The sequence below is a fragment of the Penaeus chinensis genome, chromosome 19 (assembly GCF_019202785.1).
Source record: "Penaeus chinensis breed Huanghai No. 1 chromosome 19, ASM1920278v2, whole genome shotgun sequence".
NCBI lineage: Eukaryota > Metazoa > Arthropoda > Malacostraca > Decapoda > Penaeidae > Penaeus > Penaeus chinensis.
The window spans coordinates 2,767,404-2,792,403 of record NC_061837.1 but is presented as its reverse complement, the minus strand read 5'-3'; the positions used below and the strand labels follow the sequence as shown (position 1 = coordinate 2,792,403).

At 39.8% G+C, this 25,000-nt stretch overlaps 1 protein-coding gene across 1 annotated transcript in view; it reads right to left on the bottom strand.

Annotated features, from left to right (window-relative positions):
* Positions 1-13,050: 13,050 nt before the first annotated feature.
* The window catches only part of LOC125035469 (N-lysine methyltransferase KMT5A-B-like), a 13,414-nt gene continuing 1,464 nt past the window's right edge, over positions 13,051-25,000 (bottom strand). Inside the window, exons 2-6 of the mRNA XM_047627902.1 lie at positions 19,678-19,870; positions 18,730-19,275; positions 18,354-18,597; positions 18,019-18,209; positions 13,051-17,470 (exon numbers count right to left, since the gene is read on the bottom strand). Coding sequence (XP_047483858.1) covers positions 17,260-17,470; positions 18,019-18,209; positions 18,354-18,597; positions 18,730-19,275; positions 19,678-19,870 — 1,385 coding nt within the window. The 3' untranslated portion in view covers positions 13,051-17,259. The remainder of the gene's footprint in view (positions 17,471-18,018; positions 18,210-18,353; positions 18,598-18,729; positions 19,276-19,677; positions 19,871-25,000) is intronic.

Genomic DNA, 25,000 nt, shown 5'->3' with positions numbered 1-25,000 from the left:
CTTCAGGCTAGTGGAACCCCGTCTTAGAGCTAGTAGAACCCCGTCTTAGAGCTAGTAGAACCCCGTCTTCAGGCTAGTGGAACCCGTCTTCAGAGCTAGTAGAACCCCGTCTTCAGGCTAGTGGAACCCCGTCTTAGGGCTAGTAGAACCCCGTCTTAGAGCTAGTAGAACCCCGTCTTAGAGCTAGTGGAACCCCGTCTTAGGGCTAGTAGAACCCCGTCTTAGAGCTAGTAGAACCCCGTCTTCAGGCTAGTGGAACCCCGTCTTAGAGCTAGTAGAACCCCGTCTTCAGAGCTAGTAGAACCCCGTCTTCAGGCTAGTGGAACCCCGTCTTAGAGCTAGTAGAACCCCGTCTTAGAGCTAGTAGAACCCCGTCTTCAGGCTAGTGGAACCCCGTCTTAGGGCTAGTAGAACCCCGTCTTAGAGCTAGTAGAACCCCGTCTTCAGGCTAGTGGAACCCCGTCTTAGGGCTAGTAGAACCCCGTCTTCAGGCTAGTAGAACCCCGTCTTAGGCTAGTGGAACCCCGTCTTAGAGCTAGTAGAACCCCGTCTTAGAGCTAGTAGAACCCCGTCTTCAGGCTAGTAGAACCCCGTCTTAGGCTAGTAGAACCCCGTCTTAGAGCTAGTAGAACCCCGTCTTAGAGCTAGTAGAACCCCGTCTTAGAGCTAGTAGGAACCCCGTCTTAGAGCTAGTAGAACCCCGTCTTAGGGCTAGTAGAACCCCGTCTTAGGGCTAGTAGAACCCCGTCTTCAGAGCTAGTGGAACCCCGTCTTAGAGCTAGTAGAACCCCGTCTTCAGGCTAGTGGAACCCCGTCTTAGAGCTAGTAGAACCCCGTCTTAGAGCTAGTAGAACCCCGTCTTCAGGCTAGTGGAACCCCGTCTTAGAGTCTAGTAGAACCCCGTCTTAGAGCTAGTAGAACCCCGTCTTCAGGCTAGTGGAACCCCGTCTTAGAGCTAGTAGAACCCCGTCTTCAGGCTAGTGGAACCCCGTCTTCGGGCTAGTGGAACCCCGTCTTAGAGCTAGTAGAACCCCGTCTTCAGGCTAGTGGAACCCCGTCTTAGAGCTAGTAGAACCCCGTCTTCAGAGCTAGTAGAACCCCGTCTTCAGGCTAGTAGAACCCCGTCTTAGGGCTAGTAGAACCCCGTCTTAGAGCTAGTAGAACCCCGTCTTCAGGCTAGTGGAACCCCGTCGTAGAGCTAGTAGAACCCCGTCTTCAGACTAGTGGAACCCCGTCTTAGGGCTAGTAGAACCCCGTCTTAGAGCTAGTGGAAACCCGTCTTAGAGCTAGTAGAGCCCCGTCTTCAGGCTGGTGAATCCCCGTCTTAGAGCTAGTAGAACCCCGTCTTCAGGCTAGTGGAACCCCGTCTTGGAGTTAGTAGAACCCCGTCTTAGAGCTAGTAGAACCCCGTCTTCAGGCTAGTGGAACCCCGTCTTAGGGCTAGTAGAACCCCGTCTTAGAGCTAGTAGAACCCGTCTTCAGGCTAGTGGAACCCCGTCTTAGGGCTAGTAGAACCCCGTCTTAGAGCTAGTAGAACCCCGTCTTAGGCTAGTAGAACCCCGTCTTAAGGCTAGTGGAACCCCGTCTTAGAGCTAGTAGAACCCCGTCTTAGAGCTAGTAGAACCCCGTCTTCAGGCTAGTAGAACCCCGTCTTAGAGCTAGTAGAACCCCGTCTAAGGCTAGTAGAACCCCGTCTTAGAGCTAGTAGAACCCCGTCTTAGAGCTAGTAGAACCCCGTCTTCAGGCTAGTGGAACCCCGTCTTAGGGCTAGTAGAACCCCGTCTTAGAGCTAGTAGAACCCCGTCTTCAGGCTAGTGGAACCCCGTCTTAGGGCTAGTAGAACCCCGTCTTAGAGCTAGTAGAACCCCGTCTTCAGGCTAGTGGAACCCCGTCTTAGGGCTAGTAGAACCCCGTCTTAGAGCTAGTAGAACCCCGTTTTCAGGCTAGTGGAACCCCGTCTTAGGGCTAGTGGAACCCCGTCTTAGAGCTAGTAGAACCCCGTCTTCGGCTAGTAGAACCCGTCTTAGAGCTAGTAGAACCCCGTCTTAGAGCTAGTAAGAACCCCGTCTTCAGGCTAGTGAACCCCGTCTTAGGCTAGTAGAACCCCGTCTTAGGGCTAGTCGAACCCCGTCTTAGGCTAGTAGAACCCCGTCTTAGGCTAGTAGAACTCCCGTCTTCAGGCTAGTGAACCCGTCCTTAGGGCTAGTAGAACCCCGTCTTAGAGCTAGTAGAACCCCGTCTTAGAGCTAGTAGAACCCCGTCTAAGGCTAGTGAACCTCGTCTTAGGCTAGTAGAACACCCGTCTTAGGCAGTAGGAACCCCGTCTTAGGCTAGTTGAACCCCGTCTTAGAGCTAGTAGAACCCGTCTTAGAGCTAGTAGAACCGTCTTCAGGCTAGTGGAACCCCGTCTTAGGGCTAGTAGAACCCCGTCTTAGGCTAGTAGAACCCGTCTTCAGGCTAGTAGGAACCCCGTCTTAGAGCTATGAGAACCCCGTCTTAGAGCTAGTAGAACCGTCTTCAGGCTAGTAGAACCCCGTCTTAGGGCTAGTAGAACCCCGTCTTAGAGCTAGTAGAACCCCGTCTTAGGGCTAGTAGAACCCGTCTTAGGCTAGTAGAACCCCGTCTTAGGGCTAGTAGAACCCCGTCTTAGAGCTAGTAGAACCCCGTCTTCAGGCTAGTGGAACCCCGTCTTAGGGCTAGTAGAACCCCGTCTTAGAGCTAGTAGAACCCCGTCTTCAGGCTAGTAGAACCCCGTCTTCAGGCTAGTGGAACCCCGTCTTCAGGGCTAGTGGAACCCCGTCTTCAGGCTAGTGGAACCCCGTCTTAGGGCTAGTAGAACCCCGTCTTCAGGCTAGTAGAACCCCGTCTTAGAGCTAGTAGAACCCCGTCTTCAGGCTAGTGGAACCCCGTCTTAGAGCTAGTAGAACCCCGTCTTCAGGCTAGTGGAACCCCGTCTTAGAGCTAGTAGAACCCCGTCTTCAGGCTAGTGGAACCCCGTCTTAGGGCTAGTAGAACCCCGTCTTCAGGCTAGTGGAACCCCGTCTTAGAGCTAGTAGAACCCCGTCTTAGAGCTAGTAGAACTCCGTCTTCAGGCTAGTGGAACCCCGTCTTAGGGCTAGTAGAACCCCGTCTTAGAGCTAGTAGAACCCCGTCTTCAGGCTAGTGGAACCCCGTCTTAGGGCTAGTGGAACCCCGTCTTAGAGCTAGTAGAACCCCGTCTTCAGGCTAGTGGAACCCCGTCTTAGAGCTAGTAGAACCCCGTCTTAGAGCTAGTAGAACCCCGTCTTCAGGCTAGTGGAACCCCGTCTTCAGGCTAGTGGAACCCCGTCTTAGAGGCTAGTAGAACCCCGTCTTCAGGCTAGTAGAACCCCGTCTTCAGGCTAGTGGAACCCCGTCTTAGGGCTAGTAGAACCCCGTCTTAGAGCTAGTAGAATCCCCGTCTTCAGGCTAGTAGAACCCCGTCTTCAGGCTAGTGGAACCCCGTCTTAGAGCTAGTAGAACCCCGTCTTAGAGCTAGTAGAATCCCGTCTTCAGGCTAGTGGAACCCCGTCTTCAGGCTAGTGGAACCCCGTCTTCAGGCTAGTAGAACCCCGTCTTAGGCTAGTAGAACCCCGTCTTAGAGCTAGTAGAACCCCGTCTTAGAGCTAGTGGAACCCCCGTCTTCAGGCTAGTGGAACCCCGTCCTTAGGCTAGTGGACCCCCGTCTTAGAGCTAGTAGAACCCTTCCGTCTTCAGGCTAGTGGAACCCGTCTTCAGGCTAGTAGAACCGTCTTGGCTAGAAGACCCCGTCTTAGAGCTAGTAGAACCCCGTCTTCAGGCTAGTGGAACCCCCGTCTTAGGGCTAGTAGAACCCCCGTCTTAGGCTAGTAGAAACCCGTCTTAGAGCTAGTAGAACCCCGTCTTCAGGCTAGTGGAACCCGTCTTAGGAGCTAGTAGAACCCCGTCTTAGAGCTAGTTAGAATCCCGTCTTCAGGCTAGTAGAACCCCGTCTTCAGGCTAGTGGAACCCCGTCTTAGAGCTAGTAGAACCCCGTCTTAGAGCTAGTAGAATCCCGTCTTCAGGCTAGTGGAACCCCGTCTTCAGGCTAGTGGAACCCCGTCTTCAGGCTAGTGGAACCCCGTCTTAGGGCTAGTAGAACCCCGTCTTAGAGCTAGTAGAATCCCCGTCTTCAGGCTAGTGGAACCCCGTCTTAGGGCTAGTAGAACCCCGTCTTCAGGCTAGTAGAACCACGTCTTAGGGCTAGTAGAACCCACTCTTCAGGCTAGTGGAACCCCGTCTTAGAGCTAGTAGTACCCCGTCTTCAGGCTAGTGGAACCCCGTCTTAGGGCTAGTGGAACCCCGTCTTCAGGCTAGTGGAACCCCGTCTTAGGGCTAGTAGAACCCCGTCTTAGAGCTAGTAGAACCCCGTCTTCAGGCTAGTAGAACCCCGTCTTCAGGCTAGTGGAACCCCGTCTTAGAGCTAGTAGAACCCCGTCTTAGAGCTAGTAGAACCCCGTCTTCAGGCTAGTGGAACCCCATCTAAGGGCTAGTAGAACCCCGTCTTAGAGCTAGTAGAACCCCGTCATCAGGCTAGTAGAACCCCGTCTTAGAGCTAGTAGAACCCCGTCTTCAGACTAGAAGAGTCCTGTCTTAAAGCTAGTATAAAACTGTCCTCAGGCAAAGCGAATCCTATCCTAAAGCTAGTAGAACCTCGACATAAGGCTCGGAACACACACATACATACACACACACACACACACACACTCGCACACTCACTCTCACACACACACACACTCACACTCACGCTCACACACACACACACACACACACACACTCACACACTCAAACACACACACACACACTCACACTCACACTCACACACACACACACACACACGCACACACATAATTTTCACGAGCGTCCAAATCGTTGCCCGGATGGGTGGTGGGGGGAAGGTGTTAATCTGTAGCGCACGCTTTTCAGAACATCTTTACAAAAGCCGATCCAGATCCAATTGGAGATCCAGTGGCAGTCATGGTTTTGACCCTTTTGCTCTGCACACTCTGAAAGGGGGTGGGGGGGGGGTGGGGGGTAATGGAAAAAAAAATTACAGTTCTGAAAATGATGAAAAAAATGGACGACCCCTAAGGAGGTGATCTGCAAGAAGAAAGGAATCAAACGTGCAGAGAAATCGTCTTTATTCAGCGTTAGACAGGGAGAAGATTCCTCTCGTTCTCTGTTTAGTTATTGTGATTAATTGTGGTTGCGATTGGTATAGCCTGAGGGGCAAAGAGGGATAAAATGTATATATTTATAAATTAGAATCAGTAGAAGCCATTCTTAATGGTAGCAGAACCCCGTCTTCAGGCTAGTTGAAATCCCTACCTCAGGATAGTATAATCCCGTCTTAAGACTAATATAATCCCCGTCCTCAGGCAAAAAGAATCCCATCTTAAAGCTAGTAGAACCCTCTCTTAATTCCAATAGAACCTTGTGGAACCCCTTTTTTTTCAAAGGGATATCGAATCGAGGAACACGGCAAAATGACCTTGAACACTCCTCTCCTTCTCTCACGTGGCTCCAAGGGATCGAGTAGGAAGGGGCGAGGACATCGTTTTGATTCAGCCGTAGCCTGCCAGGGGATTCCCCATTCTCGACTGGTTTATTATGATATATTATGCTTGCGATTGATATAGCCGGTGGGGAAGAGAGAGAAAAATGTATTTAGAGTTTGAATGATGTTTATCTGTTTGACTTAGGAGAAAAAAAATCACGGGGTTAAGATAAACTGTACGCAGTGCTTGGGAAAACGAGCAACCTTGAGGGCACAAGTGCACACCTGCCTAGCAAGCGGCCGGACACTCAGGTCTTATCATGAGGTTCATACACACCCAGATTTACATTAAATCTTTACGCGCACACGCACACCGAGTCGCATTGACTCAGAGACAGATACACAATCTCTCTCTCTCTCTCTCTCAAACATACACTCAGACTCACACACTCCACTCCGGTCACATTCATACTCACAGACACCCAACCTGAGCTAACTTGGCGCAGAACAACAAACAGTATTTCGCACTTCTTGAAAACAATTATCGTATTGCTGAAAATAAGTTGTAAAACTGTTGCAGCTAGCTTGTATATTAGCCGTTTTTTTCTGTTGTTATATATATATATATATATATATATATATATATATATATATAAATGTATGGTAAAACACTACTGTTTATATAATATAATATAATATATGATATATATATATATATATATATATATATATATATATATATGATATATATATATGATATATATGATATATATGATATATATGATATATATGATATATATATATATATATATATATATATATATATATATATATGATATATATGATTTATAAGATATATATATATATATATATTATATATATATATATATATATATATATATATATATATATATAAACATATATGTAATTTATATATCATTAACATAGACGATAAAGTTGGAAATATATATATGAATAATAATACTCCCCAGGTATCAATAAACCTCCATGCAAAAAATATGGGACTGATAAGCAATGCAACAGCACATGGAGGAGCTGGGTGGATGGGGGCGAGGGTGACGGCATCATTTGTTCAGATGTGTTTTGATTAGTGGGTCTGTATGTCACTCTCCCCCTCAAAATTCTAAGATTCTACAAGTTTGTATGGTGGTTAATGGTTAATAGTAAAGACAAATATGTGCTAGCCATCAATATCATATACCACTAATCTGTAATGGAATGATCCATAAACATGCATGTAAACTGGGGGCCTCCTGGATTCTTGTTTGTTGAACATACAAGTGCTGTGTATCTTTTCAAAATGGCTCTTACCCCCTAGCAGCTTAAAAAAAAACAGGACTGGCTGACAAAAATTCAACCTAACCATACTTCCTGTCTATTTCCAAAGAAATAGTACATCAAATAAATTAATAGGATGAGAAATAGTTAATAGTATATCTTCTCAATGTATTACTTTTATATATTTCGTCCATGAGCACAAACTACCACATATTTCCCTGTCAGGCAATCAGCAAAGTGGCCTTTGTGGATGTAATGAATTTAAAAGAGCAAACCATTCTAGATTATTCTCAAAACACATCTCTTCTTCTATCATCGCTAGCAGCCTAAACTGTCACAAAACTTTTGCAAGCTGAATTTCAGGCTTCCCTGTCCTTGTAGATCATTTGGTAGAGATGATGATAATGTCAGCTATATCACTTTTCACACGCTTCCAGAGCTAAAATTCATGTCGTTTATAATGTGATCACATTCATATTATCATCATCATCATCATTCTTATCATGATCATGATCATTAATATTATATTTATTATTATTATCTTTATCACTATCATGATCATGATCATCATGGCCATTATCATTGTAATTATATCACTATTACTATTATTACCTTCAGTAGTTTCTTAGTTGTAAAAACTGTCTAAACAAAGCAGACCATAAAAAACAATACCTCTGCTTTCTGTTCTTGAATGCATGGTATTTACACAATGAGTTTAAATTCAAAAGGAAAGAAAACATACTTCAAGACTTGCCCTCATTTATTAAAATCTAGAACACAGGTTTGTTATACAAGTGACTAAAATTATTGACAACAGATCCTAATGACACTCTTTATCTATGCTATTATTTTTTATACAAACACAGAAAACCTATATCATTCCATAATAATGTCATGTGGCACCATTCATTATGACAAATACTATTTTGGGCTTTGTGAATGTGTTTTCTTCTCTCTTTCTCTCTCGCTCTCGCTCTCGCTCTCTCGCTCTCTCTCACTTCCTCTCTCTATCTTAATTAGGTAGTTTCTCTGTTAAGGCAGAGCCAGCTTCACACACTGGCAGTACTGAGCAATGCAATACGAGGAAGTGCAGAAGTCACACATAGATTCTCCAATGTTAATAACAGCATTTTAACAAAATATCTGGCTCTCCTTTGCCACCTTCCTCACAGTCCATGTAGTGCAATGCTCAGGTTTTACACTTCCTTTCACATGGTGTAGACTCTGTTTCTCCCGTCACTGCTGCCAAGTTCATCATAAATCATTAAAGGTATGCTGGAAATAAAACAAAGTTTAAAAAATAGATAAAAATAAAACATATTATTTGGTGGGTACTCGGAAATATCTTACACAACAAAATATCTTTAGTTGCTGTACTACAATACCAAACAAATCACACACAGTACAGCAATACAACCTGCTTCGTTTACTGTAGAAATTTACCCTGGCCTTCTACGAAAATAGAGATACTTTGAGCACAATGACAAAATCCGAAGTGGAATGTACTGCTTGGTGAGCTATAAAACCAGTGGCTACTTTTAGGGTATGCAATATCTACAAGCAACAGAAAAAAAATATACAATAAATTAATGAATAGAAACAATGCCTTAAACATAAGCCATAATTAAACCTATAAAGTGTAAAGTAAAATGAAGAATAACTGTAAACCAACACAGGAAGGAAATTTAAGGGCAAAACATATTACAGGAAAAAGGCAAGAGTATTAAAAGAGGTTTCCTGTCTACTCTTATTGTAATGGTGAAAAGGCTACAAAAACACTGTGTATACCGAGAAAAAGAGACATACAAAATAGCCATTAAATATAAATTTTCAAGAGATTAAACACTATACTGAATAATATTCAAAGTATATGCAATCCATTATCATTTTCTTTATATATATATATATATAAAAAAAATAAAAAGATACTATTTCATCTATCACCACTTTCTCCCCCCCCCATTTTCATTAAGACAAGCTCTGTAACACCTCTAGCCTGTACACTAGTTTTCTGTCTTATCTAAAGAAAAGTCAATCAGCTTTTACAGTCTAATATTACCATTACAACATCCACTGTAATTCCAGAAGAAAAACAGAAAAGGAAAAGAACAAGTCTTTGAAATCACCCCAAAGGCTTTCCTTTACTTTGCTTCTCCCTGCACCCCATCCGACGTGGACAGAGCGGGTAAAAAACAGAACAGCCACAGCACCTGGTTCATCTACCTGCATGTACCTTTAAAAGGGAAATACACTATCTACATACTGTACTTCAAATACAACACAGATGTTTGGTTAACACTAACTTCCAGAGACCTCTGTGTAAATCATGTATTTTACCGATTTCTCACAGGTTTAGGTATTGCATAAAGCTTCATTTTTTTGGCAGTCCTACAATACACAAAATCCCATCATAAACTGAGGTAATACTACAAAGTCAACTCTTGCAACAATATCTTTCTGTTGGTGTTTTGATACCAGTTTAGTGTTGCTTTATCTCAAATGTTGACTACATGTGTTTATTACTACACTGTAACTCATTAAAAATTACCACATCAACTTCTCTTTACACTGAGAAGCATGCAAACTACACTATCAGTTATATCCTTCCATCCTTTTCAAAAATGCTCTATACGTAAAATGTCACCCGCAATTCTGCCTTGAGTAGCAATGAAGAAAATCATTCTCAGAAATACCACATATCAGTCTGAAAGAAAGATCAAATACTCATCAGAATTCACTAAAACTGGTCCGAGACAGAAGCCTTAATGAGCAATCATTCTTCGAACTTGGTCTTTTGCAAGTATAATATAATATCAAATACATATAATTTTTCTTTACTTGGAAATCACCATAATCAGCACTAGTGATTGCATATAATGTACTTGACCCTATCATTATTGATTCTGATTATTGTGGTGTTGCAAATCAGGAATTTACATATATCGAACTCTTAATACTAACAGTATGTATGTCTATGGAAAGAATAAAGAGGGAAAAAACACTTATTACTAGCAAAATTAAGTGCAGACAGCAGTCTTTGGAATAGCAAAACAAACAATGCAACTCTTCCTAAACATTAGTAAGTGATTAAGAAACCTCTACATATAAAATGGAAACAAAAAAGGCAGGCAAGCTGTTCTATTTACCTTGAATTATCTTCACTGTATCATAGCAATTCGACAAAAAAATAAATTGCTTTTATCTTCATGTATAAGCAAAGAAAATATGTTTCATGGGTCATATAACATGATGGGGAAATGTCTTACTGTAATGTTCAGTTTCTGATATTTCTATGCATCCACTCTTTATTTGTCAATAATTGCTTTCATATATCAAACATTTTACAATATTCCATGGTAAACTACAACTTTATACTGTTTGAGTAACTGTATTGTGTATAAATATTTTTCTGCTAACTTGTGTAATATATTTATATTCTGCTTATGACCAGGTGTTTCAGTTAAGTGGAGAAAGCATATAACTTTATTTTCTTCTTTCAAATAAGCTTAGCAATTCAATAGGTATATTATAAAGATATATTAGTGAAAAAGATCAACACTTTCAAGGTAATACTTCATTTGATGCTTCTATTCCTGAAAAATACTAATTGAGGATGTATTTGGTCTGACTTTGGCAAATGTTATCTATAAAAGTGGCATACTTCAAATAATTTGTGGTCGTAGGATATACATTATACATGAAATTGATCCCAAGAAATGGCTGATTAAACCAAGATAAAGACAAACTCGGTATTCTTCATATTGTAATAATTGAGAAAGAATTTCCAAGCATTTGCAGAACATCAAGCACTGATTTTTTTTTTCAAGTTAAAAAAATTTATACAAACTAAAAACCTCATCTCTTTTTGGATGTACTTACTATATATGGATTTCATGGGATTTCAAATCTTACAAACAGGGTGTCCCCAGCATCAAGGTTTCTAAACAGCAGATAGGAACAGCAGTTGAACTCACGGTGGGTATACCAGCACATACTAACAACCTAAGACTTGTTTTTCTTGTTTCCCTCGGCATGACCCTCCTACCTCACCTAGAAAGCAAATGGGCATTCCAGAGAAATGCAATTTTCTTAAAAGTGAACAAAGTCCTTCAACCTCTCGTGACTTACGGAGGAAAATTCATACACTTTAGAAAAAAAATTATCTTTGGATGATTACTATAAAAGTAAATTGGAAAAAAAAAAAAAAAGGATAATTATACCAAACTTTCTGTACTCAATTTCTGGTTTTCCCCCATGAAAGCAAGCTGGTCTTGTGCACAGTCTCTGGAGTGTAGTTACATTCATAAACTGATTATGTCTCTTTCCCACTAAAGTTCTTTCATTGCTGTATTGGGACATACATACCACACCTAACCATCAAAGAAATAATAGATTTCAGAGGCACATGTCCATTTAGAAAAGATATAGTGTTAAAATGAAACCCAGTGCTAACCAAAAATAACTTGAACTTATACAGGTATGGTTTAAAATGAGATTTAATGACCCAATCTGAACTTCTGATCAGCAAAGAGCTGTTCATAATATATAAAATAAATAAATATCAATAACAGGGGAAGAAAACAAAAGACAAACATTATCTAACCAGGAAATGTCAGTGAACTGCACAAAACCTGCATCCCACAAAACCTGAATAATGAATATCACTCAAAGTTGCCCTTATATTGTCTCACCATTGTCTCAATAATATCTTTAAGTGTAGTTTCTTATAACCATCAAGAAATAAGTTTCACACACGCAATTCATGCATGGCACAAGCACCATTATCTCTACTAGGAATGACACCCTTACCTTGACCAAAGGAATATGCACTATGGTAATTTAACCTGTTGAATGTTGTTTGCTTTGTGGGTCATTTCAAACCTGCTGCCAATAGTAAATATACCCAAATAATAAACTATTCAGCAGCTGTGAATCACCTCAATGAGTTTCCTTGGGAGAGTAACTGCAAAAGTACAAACTTCCATCACCTTAATGTGATTATATCAACATTTACAACACTTCCTTACCTATGGAATTTAAAAGAAAAAAGTTATACTATGTTGATACTCCAATAACATTCAAAACAATGGTAATCTTTTAAAAATTTCTTAACAAGCTATCACCAATATCACTTTCTTCAATGCTATACATTCCAACAACGTACAATGTACTTCATATGTAGGAGAAGAGTTAAAGATATGTAATTTGAGAAAAGGCTTAGGCAAGTATTGCTGGTGCCACCCTATGTCTGGGAAAAGGTTATATAGTGACAATTTGACAATTAGACAATTAGCTACTAAATTGAAGGCCTACATTCTACACCAGTTTTTCATAAATTTTATATATAGGTGTAATTTAATTTAATTTATTATATATATATATATATATATATATATATATATATATATATATATATATATATGTGTGTGTGTGTGTACAAATGCATGTACATATGTATGTACATTTGTGCATATGTAAGTGCATATAATGTGCGTGTGTGTATATACTTGTGTGTTCATACAAGTGTGTATGTCATGGGTTATGATCCAATTAGTTTGATCTTGGTATGTTCTAGTTTAATGCAAAACCTTACACCAACATATCTAATCCAGTCCCGCAAAAAAGGCACCCTAGTAATAAGACATAATGGATATATGTCAAACAATTATAACCTTACTACTATACACTTTTAAAGGAGAGTGAAGAAATAAAATAAAACAACTACATATGTGAAATAAATCAATAATCATTTTACCATTAATCTTTATTTGGAATTTCTTAGGCAATATCAAAAATTATTCCACATCACAAACTGTCAGGTTTTAAAGATAGCTTTCTCAAAACCACTCTTCCACAAAGACAATGCATCACCGGTTACATAATACAACTCTAACAAGGCTGAAATTCCTAGGTAACCATACACGCTCACCTGACAGAGGGACTTCTATGTTGATAAAAAATATATATAAATACAAATATTCCTTTTTTCTTCTGGCTTACAGGTTATCTCAGTTATGAGTCTACTAACTATGATGGGAACAAAAAAAATAAATAAATAAAGAGAAAGAGAAAGAGAAAGAGAGAGAGAAAGAGAGATGAGAGAGAGAGAGAGAGAGAGAGAGAGAGAGAGAGAGAGAGAGAGAGAGAGAGAGAGAGAGAGAGAGAGAGAGAGAGAGAGAGAGAGAGAGAGAGAGAGAGAGAGAGAGAGAGAGAGAGAGAGAGAGAGAGAGAGAGAGAGAGAGAGAGAGAGAGAGAGAGAGAGAGAGAGAGAGAGAGAAATATTCATAATAAAAAAACAGTCATCTGTAGAGTAACTTCGTCAATTTCAAGAAACACATCTTGACCGATACAATCTACGTTTTGTTACATCACAGCATAAAACCTGTCAGATGTACACAGAGCCAAATTTCCATCTGCGATAACAAAGGATATACAGTGAAATCTTGTGAATTCGTAGTCAGAAGAGGAGCATTCTGATCTTTGGAGACTATTTTTCTGAAATGCCTTCATGGTCGCAAGTATGCTTTCTTCATAAGCCGGTAAAGAAGAAAGGTCCTTTTGGAAAAACAAAAAAGGGGGAGGAGGGGGATGCAGACAAAGTGTTTAGAATTCACGAAAGTCAAATGGTATCACTGCACTGAGAAACATTTCACAAATCTGTCTAAATAATGCTGAACTGCCTGCATTACAAAGTGGTGACCTTTCACTGTACTAGAGGGAGTAAAAAGGCAAATCAATGGAAAATATCCAAGGAAAACACCAAATCTATCTGATATATCAAATATTCTACAAGGAAAGGTGGATAAAATAACAGGAATCCCTAAACACTGCATGAGGTAGGCAATTCTGCTTATCTGTGTATCAATCTCTTTTTTTCCTTTCTTTGTCTATTTCCATGTCTCATATGGATTGGCACCTAAATTATTATTTTTTTTCTTTCTTTCTTTTCAAAATTCACATCTTCCAATATGACATTTTTCAAAGAATCAAATTTTACTTACACACAAACACACTTCAAAAACTATGACTATAGTGGTCTCCGGCATTTCAAACCAAAGGCATCCGAGCCTTGCATAATTTCTTGTGGCAGTTTGAAACATCCCAGAGTCTGCCAAATCTGAAGGTTCTTTCTCTTGGTTTGAAACCGGGAGACTTGACAGCCAGAGAGGAGCATCTCTGCACTGAGACACGAGCTACACGAAACGTTTTCCCAATTTTGGATTAGTGTAAAAACCTTGGGCTTATCAGATTGTCTTATTTCTTATCCATTTTTTTTCTTTTTTTCAATTCTTTCATCTTGAACTAGACAGCACATTCCAATATATCCTCATGCACTAGCAAATATATATATATATATATATATATATATATATATATATATATATATATATATGTGTATGTGTGTGTGTGTGTGTGTGTGTTTGTGTTTGTAAAGCAGAATAGAGTTCTGAAGGTAATGACTTTTCCTCAATAGTCTGACTGCTTCCTCCTTTTCTCCTTCCACTGAATTGCAAAAAATTCCAATCACTCTACATCCAACTCACAGATTTACCTTCCTTCTTCTCTTCCTCTTGAACTGAATACTGTTAATCTTCATTCAAAGCCTGCTCAGACTTCTGACAGTGGTAATCAACTCTACTCTGAAGCGAAATAGCAAGTGTAGATCCAAGGCAATAGGTTCCTTTCCCATCCACGTGTTATCACTTCTGAGATTCGTTTTTTCTTTTCTTTTTTTTTTAAACTTTATAATAATTATTATTTCATAACTAAAATAATGATTTCTTACATATTTGTACTAATAAGAGAAACGCAGCAAAGAATGTCTCTGTGTTTGTCTGTATACAAGAGTGCCAGTATGTGTCTATGTAGATATGCTTGTGTGTGTGTATTCATCAGATGTTATATTTGTGCAAGCAAGATTATTTCCATACAAGTGGGTCTTTGTATTTGTTTATTATTCACAAATACACAAATGTTAAAGTGTATGTAACTATGTCTATGCAAGCATTTCATGTCTTTGTTTATAAATGGGCATGTTTGTATGTTAAATGTAATCATTCTAGTCTTGGATTTAGAACAATTATAATTAGAAAATTTTATGGCATCCTTTTCTTCCTAACAGTCTTAATTTTCTAAGCTGCAAATTTCTAAACCTGGAAAGCAACACATCATCACTAGCAACCACTCTTACAAAAGGCCTTCCTCCTCATCAGCAGTCTGAAGTTCATTTCACATTTTCTCTTCTCTTTTAAAGCTCAAAGATTTGACTCTGTCTCATTTTAGCATCCCCTTTATAACAGCTGTTTACAGTACATGTTATATTTCATGACGGCAGTTTTTTTAATTCCTTTGCCTTTCCGTATCATTCTAAATGAAGACATCCAGTGCCCACTCAAGGCATGTGGCTAAATGCAGGATTACTGACTGGCAGCTGTGCACTGACCATATCCTGTCATGTCCTGAGAGACTTCAAAGCTACCACTCCTTGTTCTGCACCTCGACTTCAAAAGAGGCACATTATAGTGGCAGGTTTCAAAAGAGAGGAGGTGATCCTACTGCAGATTATGAACAACTAATTATTTCTCAAAGGGATTTGACTATGCATACATGGAACAGACCATGTACACATACACATACACATACACATACACACACACACACACACACATCACACATACAAACCATCTACTGAATACACACACACACACACCACACATACAAACCATCTACTGAACACACACACACTATAACCAACAATCTGAGGAGGATTTAGGAAAATAGTCTTAAAATTGTTATTGAAACAGGTACTATAAATAATATTAATCTCCTCTCCTCTGACAAAATATATTTGCTAAAATCATCATTGGTACCATCATCAGCACATTTCACGGTCACTGTCATTAGTGTTTACAATCCCTTTGAGGATAACTGGTCAATGCTCACATGCTCCCTGCAGTCTTCACAGTGCTGGGCTCTGATAGTCACAGGTAGAAATGCAAACCCTTCTTCCCTAAATCCCAAACTCCTAAAATAGTAAACAGTTTTAAATTCAACATAGGAACTCTGCACTCAGAGGAGGCCCCAAGAGACCTTTCTTGGGTGCCGTCAAGCACATTGGATTTCCATGTTTAAATATCATTCTTACCGGCAAATTACACAACTTTAAAACTCATCTATACATGACTAAACAATATACAAACTCATTATTTTACATTCTCTGCTGTCCACATGTTAAAAAACTAGTAGTTTCTTTGCATGATGGTTGTTCAAGACAACAAAGCATGTGAAATGAAATTAGAGACAAGTCACTGATGTTTACCATTTGAGACATAGGTATTATCCATCCACTAATAAATGTTGAAAAAGTCAATCTACCTATGAAAAAATGTGAGATCAAAACTCAAGACAGTCCAAACCTTCTTGTCTTTTGTATAAATGCTAAAGTCAGCTCACACGTAGTACTGCAAAATACACTAGTCAAAAATAAATAATAAAAATCAGGGTCCAGTCACACACTTTCTCATGAGGATCTCGGCTCATTCACTTCCAAGTTCTGAATGATACGTTCCAGAACCATCACCATCTCACCTGCCTTGCACTTGCACTCGCACAATGAATAAGTACTGCTTTACACAGTTTCTCTTTCACCGTTCACTTATTATAAATATTTCTTAAGTAACTGCTAATCTTCAGGCAAATGATCCTGCTGCTAACAAAAGCATAGGCAAGACTGCGGCTTCTTCCAAGTCCGACAGCTTTGCAGGTTTGTCGATATTTGTGCCAGAGGCATCTAAAAAGCCTAAGAATCCACACTTGGCTCATTCCAAACCCATAATAACAACTATTTGGTCTCAAAAGTGCAGCTGTTAAAAATGAGACAGATACAGTCCCTTCTCATTAAAACAGATATTACAAGTAGTAGTAATTCAAAATAGTTCTACTGACCTAAAAATTACAGTATAATAATAGCCTTTGCACACCACCAGACCAACTTCAAGAGGTGACCTGATGCGATAAATCTATGCTGTGTGCAAGGACAAGAGCATCAGAGACTGGCAGTATAGTAGAGGTGACAAACACATCACAGCTTGCAGGTTACAGGGGTAGAGCTACCTTAACATCCTTTCATAACACAAGAAAAATCCATCTATTCTATAACAATATGCACAACCAGTTCCATTTTCCTTTTCAACCATCACTGGAGAAAATATGAAAAGGAAAATGTATGTGAAATCATAACAATATCAACTTCCTTTCTTCCTATTTTTCTGACTGTCTCTCAGTTTTTTGAGATGACTTTCAAGCAGTTTTTTTTTAATACTGTCAAGAAAACAAAACCTTGCTAGCAAGTGTAGCTGAACCCCTGTGAACCTCAAATTGACAAAATATATTAAACCCATCTCTCCCTAGTGACACCTAGCTGGAAATCACGAAGCTAGCCACGGATGATGTTCCAGAGCCTCTTTCGAGCGGTCCCCATAGTCATATAAGAGCTCGATGCTCGGCTCTAGGTCATGCTTGGCCAAAAGGATCAAGTGTGGCCTTCCATTCACTTCCACTGCCTTAGGGACCAGGTTGCCATTTCGGCTGTGATTCACCAGCCGCCCCAGGTAGCCACTCTCTTCTGTTGCATCAATGCTGGAGGGGAAAAAAATCATCTTTAACTGCAGAAGTATCAATGTTACTTATATCCTAAATGTATATATAATTTTATTGATGCAATCACATCAAATTCTAAGTAAACTTTGAACAAAAATATAAATATATATTATTTATTCACACACACACACACACAAAAGCAAGATTAATCTTAACTTGCATCTCATTACTGCAAGTGTTATCACTAAATAAAACTTAGCCTTAAAACTTCCATGTTTACAAAATCCTCAATAATGCAAGCACATTCATGCTACTCATCAAAACCCTAGAAGAGCTCCAGGCAAACTTGATAAAAAGCCTTAAAAGCTAGTCTGCACTTTTACAGCCATGTACCACTATAGACAGTATCATGATCCTCTTTTTCCTACTAATCACATCAGTATTTTGGTTTCATTAACACAATAAGAATTCTAATATTAGTAAATAGTACAGTGAGAATATTTATGATAAATCATATATGAGAATGGAGAAGAGAGAGGAGAGAACATTAATACAGCTGACATATTACAAATAAAAAGCTGACTCACCAGTACTGCTGATTCTGAAAAGTGAAGTAGTAGTTATAACAACCTTTGGAGGCATCTTGTGCATAAATCTTCTCCCTCTCTTTGGCTTCCTGCATATCAATAAGGTCACCTATGTATTCTACCACAAACTCTCCTTTGGCAAACTTTCTTGTTGTTACTACACCACGGCCCTTTGCTCCAAAATGCTTGACCTAAGAAAAAATAAATGAAAGAATTGCAGTGAAGTAAAAGCATTAGCATATATTACTATTTTTTGGTTCTTCATACATCCATCTACTATATTTAGAAAATATAAACATAAAAACCAACTTCAACCAAGAGACCAAGAGCCTTACAGTTAACCCTTCTTCAGATCCGCTAACTATCCTCTCCTCTATGGCCTTCTGCCGCTCCTGAAGCAGTGTGGTCTTTGGCTTTCTCTCGGACCTCCTTATGGGGAAGTACTCTGTCATCTGTGTACTGCGAAGGTTTGATTTGGCTTCCCCATTGGCTTGGGTCTTGGTAGTTGTGGTACTCTTAGCTGGCTTTTCAGGCTTTGCGTGCGTAACTGTCCTGGTGGTGTTGCTCTGCACAGGCAGCCTGAAAGGAATTAACAGGGAAACAATAAATTCACTTTGTGTTACAAGGACAAATGTCACATCCTGTTCTTGGAACCAAATTGCCACAAAAGTCTACAGACAGAGTTAAAGACACAGCAAATATCACACTTACTTTTTCCTAGCCTTTGTAGTTTTCCCATTAAAGGTTAGCTTCTTTGGTGTCAGGGAGAGCTTTAGCTTGGATAAAGCTGAGGATGGGGACAGAGGCGAGTCTAGTCTTAGCCTCTCTTCATTGAGTGCCTGGATCTTGTGGGGTGTGGGTGGCCCTGTGTGGGGGCTACTGCCATCCTCTCCTGCTGAGGCTGGAGTGGGTGAGGTAGGGGTACTGGGGCCCATAGGGGTCGTTGCCGTTGCACCGGCCTGGCTGGGACTCGAGGGAGCACTGGCAGAGTTAGGAGCTGTAGGAGAGGTCTGGAGCTGCAACTCTTTCAGGGCCTGGCTGCGGGTGCAGACTGTGCGCTTCGGGGGGGTGGTAAAGGCTGTCACCAGATTTGCGCTTTCTGCGTGGCCATTCATCATCTTGGTTGGGGTACTTGGGGCCGAGCTTGGGTGGGTACGACTCAACTGGGCACTACTTAGCTCTGGATTCATATCACAACTGTCTCCACCATGTGTTTCGCCTCTGGGCCCCTCTGCATCATCTGCAGCTGGGGGTGACCTGAAACATACCATGAAATATAATCTTTTAAAATTATTATTTTTATGATAGCATCTTATCTATGGTATCACAGAAATCAAATCTATGAAGAACCAAAAAAATATTGATCATCTTACTTTGTGCACTCGCACTCGCACTCTCACTCACTCACTCACTCACTCTCTTTCCTGAAGTAAATTTTATATCTCTGTTAAATAACCAACTGAAGGATACTTTCTTTCCTGGGAGATAGATGAATTACTGGATATGAAAGAAATCTAAAACATTTATCTGAGAGCTATCAAGAGGACTATAAGAAAACAAAATTTCCATCTCAAACAAATTCAATATCTGCTCAAAACAGCTTGTGCTCTCCCATAGTCACTTCCACACACTGACTGTAAGACCTTCAAAGGCACCAACCTTGAAGGAGAGAAGTATGTGGTAATCTTGGTTTCCTTCTGTGTTGTGCTTGTAGTGTGACCTAATTTGCCATTGGTGAGGGAACCGTTGACCACCTTTGCCTCTAGTCTCGAGTCCTTGGGTCCTTTCGGCCCATCTAGGTGACTGAGGACAGCATTCTCATCCTTGCTGCTACGGTCGGTTCGCCGCTTTCCTGCAATACAAAATGGGTCGAGTTAGTTATTCTTTCACTGACAACTCTAAGTCTAGCAGTGAAACAGCTGGAAAGGGTCAAAATCAGAATCTGTATCAATGTAACTGGGGAATTATGTCTATACGTGATGGTACTAAGAACAGTTATCTTTCTTGCTTTGTGTAGTATTATCTTTAGTTGTCATTAACCTAAAATAAGAAAAAATAACATAAAACAAATGTTTCTCTTAGAAGTTCAAGGAATGAGGTAAAACAGAGTCAATTAGGATTGGAAATGGACTCTGATGACTATGCATTTCTGGAGCTATCTTTATGCATACAGATTACAGTGGACAAAGCGCATGCTTATATACCCTTCTGGTGTCAGTTAAAATGCTAAGTGGAATATTACACAAGCTAAGTAACATCTTTTGAGGGTGACCAAAGAAGATCTTTTGCAGTTCTGAATAACATGCTAAGTAGAAAATGGTTTATGTAATTTTCTCCTGTGCATGGAATGGACAGCCTAAAATACATCAGGGACACTAATTGTGCACTACAATCTAGATCCTATAAATATCTGAAAAGTCAGCAGCATTCACTGTTAAAAAGAACAGAGAACTCAGAGCCTTCCTGGCATAAGGGAGCAGGCCTAGATACAGACCATATGCTTAATTGCCCCATTTCTAATCTGTTTCTTGCAAAGATTGTGGAATGGGTAATTTTGAATCAGGCTTCCCCATTTTCATATTTATTTTTACATATTGTTATTATTACTGCACAGACATGTACACTATCTACAGATAATATGGAGTCTGATCAAGGAAAATAGTCTTACCATCTTGATACAGCACAACTAATGACCAGTACAGACCTTAAGCAACAGCAAAACAGAAAAAAAAAAAAAAAAAAAAATGCTTAAGCATAACAGTATTACAAAGAAGCAAGGACTGCCTCCTCTTTGCAATACACCCATGAGTCACTACTCTAGTATACCTACTGTCTGGATTATGGCCCGGGACACGACCAGATCTAACATGTTCAAGACATGTTTGCCAAGACCATAGTTTAATGCAAGAAATCCTATTCACCATGAACATACAATTGCTATCAAAATCTGTCAGGCATTCATGCATTGTCAATGACACATTATGTGCACATGGACGTATCTAGCACCATTGTTCATACAGCTACACTCCAACCTTTTTCTTTTTGTGAATGGAGAACAGTGAGTGTGAAGTAATAATTCTGGTAGTGTTTAGCATATTTAACAAGGCAAAGTACCTTTTCTTTTGCTTTCCTTTGTTCTCCCATACTATTGTGTGTCACAGAGTTACCACTTGATATATACATTTTTTATTCTATGCACCTCTATGTACATTCTATCATTTGAAGAGGGAAACAAGCATAAACAAGGTGCATCTTTACTCTAATCCCTTATGTTATGGCAGAAAGTCCTTCAAATGTGGGGGGTACTGGGATAATACTTTAAACTCTGATGTTCCACTGTACATTATCCGACACATGACAAAAATTTGCCAAAGTGGGACCTAAAAAATCCTGCATTTGGTGTTCAGAATTTTGCATTACATCTAACAGAATCACAGTTATCAGACCATTTCCCAAGGGATGTCATAGATATAACTTAACCCAATGGCGTCAGGTATAGAAAATTAAAAAAAACTCTACGCTCTGGCAAACGGCGGCAGCGCGCCGACTCTGAGCGCGTGAATTCGGTACATCAAGCCGAATCATTGCCTTGGGGCGTTTTGGCGCGGCGCCGCTGCGGGCAGCCGCACGCCTCAAATAGGGCGTATTGTTATGACGGCGATAGCCTTGACCCGTCGCCATTGGGTTAATCAGGACAATACCTTTGAAATATGGATCCCTTTGGGTTCAGTCTTGGCCCAAAGTTCTTTGCTATAACCATTAGCAGTATGACCCCAATTGTAAGAGAACATGGTATTACATATAATTTCTGTTTATAACACATAATCTCATATCTATCCTGAGAATGTGGAGGAAGCAATAGGGATTTTGTTAGCCTTTACACTGTGGACAGTAGAGAAGGCGACTCTAAATGAGAACAAGACTGAAATCACTTTTACTGGGAAATAGCAGACACACTGGCAATAATGAATTAGGAAACTTAGATGCTTGGAGTGTATAGATTCCCACCAAACAGAGAGTTGAACGCTAATCTCATTGCCGATGGGGGGGGGGGGGCTACTTCATGATATAGTTCTAGCACAAATAATGACCAAAAACATGAAATAAAACTGTGACATCACTCCCAGGAAAAGATCAATATGTAGTTATTCCATAGATGTGAGCCTAAGACCAGAATCAGAAAAACTTTTAACCCAATTACCATAGACGTTCACCACCCCTCAGAGCACTTCTACATCCTTTTATATATATAAAAAAAAAATCATTAATAATAATGATAATAAATCAAATACAACAAAAAGTTGTCTCTTTAACAACGGGATAGCACATCCTACCCCAACCATTGCATAAATCTCAAAGAAAACAGTAAACATTTCAAAATAATTCACCCAAAATAATTTACCCATCACCGCCAGTTGAACAGAAATCCCTGAGTGTGATAAACTCGGGTGATTTCTGGCAACGGCAAGACACTGGGCGAGGGAGTCCGCACCATCAAATCCTGCTCCATGCCCTCTGGCGCATCACCACGCGTACAGGTGTACCCCGCAGACCAAGCAATTTGTTATGACGCTAGTACAAGTGACCCCTCTGGGTCGGGTTAAGCCCTCAATTGCTCACTGAAGTATGTGGATCTATACTTATGCAAGTATTTCCTAACACAGGTCCTAGAGTACTCTAGCTAAAGTAAAAGTTATCATGCAGCTTCTTCAAGAAGAAGTAAACTCATTCACAGCACATAAATAAGTACCATCCTTAACATCATGATCTGATCCAATGCAATCACTATTTCTAAACCCAGACAAGGATTCAACCCCATTGCTTTTTGGGTAAATTTGCTCGCTGGTAAAAATTGCATCAGAAACAAGTGGCCTGTGCTGGCAAACAGATGTGTGTGTGTGTGGGATGTCATTATCTCCGATCAAGATTTAGGATATAAGATGAGACTTTATCAATGAAATAATAAGGTGACACATTAACTGGAGTACAGTGTACCAATTTCTAAAGCTGCATATAAATAGATTACTGATACAGATACGAGTTCATGACCAGACTATGGTTAGCTTAGAATTTGCACATTTTCTCATGGGGTTGGAGAGAAAAAAGAAAAAGAAAGGAAAAGAGGAAGGGGGTGGGGGTGTAAACAGGATTCAGAGGGTGCTCCCCTTTGGTTAATAAATTTCATTACAGTTTTAAATTAGCTACGGACTGCACAAAACACTGAAGATGAGTACCAATATATAATGCCTATTTTCAGTAAGGGCCTTCAACTCTTAAGAGCATCACAGATTTGTTTGAACAGTCACTGATACCACAAAGATATTACCCAACACATTCTCGAAATCTCCTGAAGTCATCAAACAAGACCCACTCAATTCTTAACCACAGATATCAAGAAACTCTTAAAACACTTGGTACTTGTGAATGGTTAAAGTTTAGAAGAAATATATGTGCTAGACATCAAATAACAATATGGTAAAAATTGTGGCAAAAAGGATAGAAATGAGTTGACGATACATAGATGTGTTACAGGTCAAAGGTTGTAGAATGTTGTACGATAGAATATTAGTGAAAAGGGTATAGTGGGGGAGCAAATGGCATGCAATGGGGATTTATAAATGGATGTGGTTAAAGGTATAGGGCAATCAGATCAAATGGGGAGTATGTGTCTGAGGAAGGGAGAGTAACACTGTATGGAAAAATTGCAAAACCGCTATTATGAAACAATCAAATGGTTATACGGAAAGAAAGGATAGTTGTGGAAGTAGGAGAAGAATCCTTAGAATGAAATAGGGGAACAGGGCAAGGTGGTTGGAGCTTGTGTAAGTTTACACCAGGCATCAAAGGGCTGTTGTTCTGCTGCCCTCAAAATGACCAGGATATGGATAACGAACACCAGTGGCAAGAGGCTACCAACTGTTGATTACAGTGGTTACTCAATCCAACTTCTACAGTTAGCCGACCATATTTCATACAATTACATATTTTGCACAATAATGTTACTTCCAATATTGCATGAGATCCATAAACTAACTAATAATTTTGGATAAAAAAAAATATATATAAACATCTATATCCTCCTAAACAGTTTCTTCCTAAAATAAAACACAAAAAGGAACACCACCACTTTCAATCATATTCACATATTACATACAAACTGTAGTTTTGTAATGTCGCTAATGCTACACAATTTTTTTTAAAAAGTAAGTGAAAAATGGAGCTTTAACCACTCTCCACAGGTCTCCACAATTACAAATAAATTTCTTTCCAATTTCAGAACTCTGGCAATCTGACTTCCAAAACCATTCAAAACCAGAGTGATTCCTTTACAACACAGATAAGCACTGTCCAACAGGTGAGCTACTTTGATTCCCTGTTGCTTCTCTAGACGATAAAAAATCATGTAAGATGAAGAGGCAGAAGTGAAGACACCAAAATGAGGATGAAAAAATGAGAATGAGAAAGGGGGAAAAAAAAGAAAGTAGGAAATAAGAAAATATGGGTAAAGAGAATGGAAAAAGAAGCAAAGAGAGAATAAAGAAAAGGAGGGAGAGGGAGAGGGAGAGAGAGAGAGAAAATAGTAGAAAGAAAAAAACAGCAAGGCAGAAGGAGAAGCAGGCAAGAAAAAAACTCAAACCATATTTTGCAAAACAAGACATCATCAAGGCAACAAGCTACTACCCCTGGCTGATCAAACAACAAAAATGCAAGAGAAACTGAACTATACATTTAAAATAAAAGAATAAAACTACTGGATTTGATGTTGATAATATTTAGCCACATATATTACTAAAGGGATAAATGTTACTTTGTCAGTGAATATGCTTGTAATAAAATAGTCATAATAAGTAAAAATTCATGAGTTTTCAGTAATCTACAAGAACATACAGTTTGCTTTGTCAATATACGTAGGTCCTCACCAGCTGTAGCTCCCAGATAACAAAAAAGTGAAATACTACAGACTACAAATTATGTACTAGTA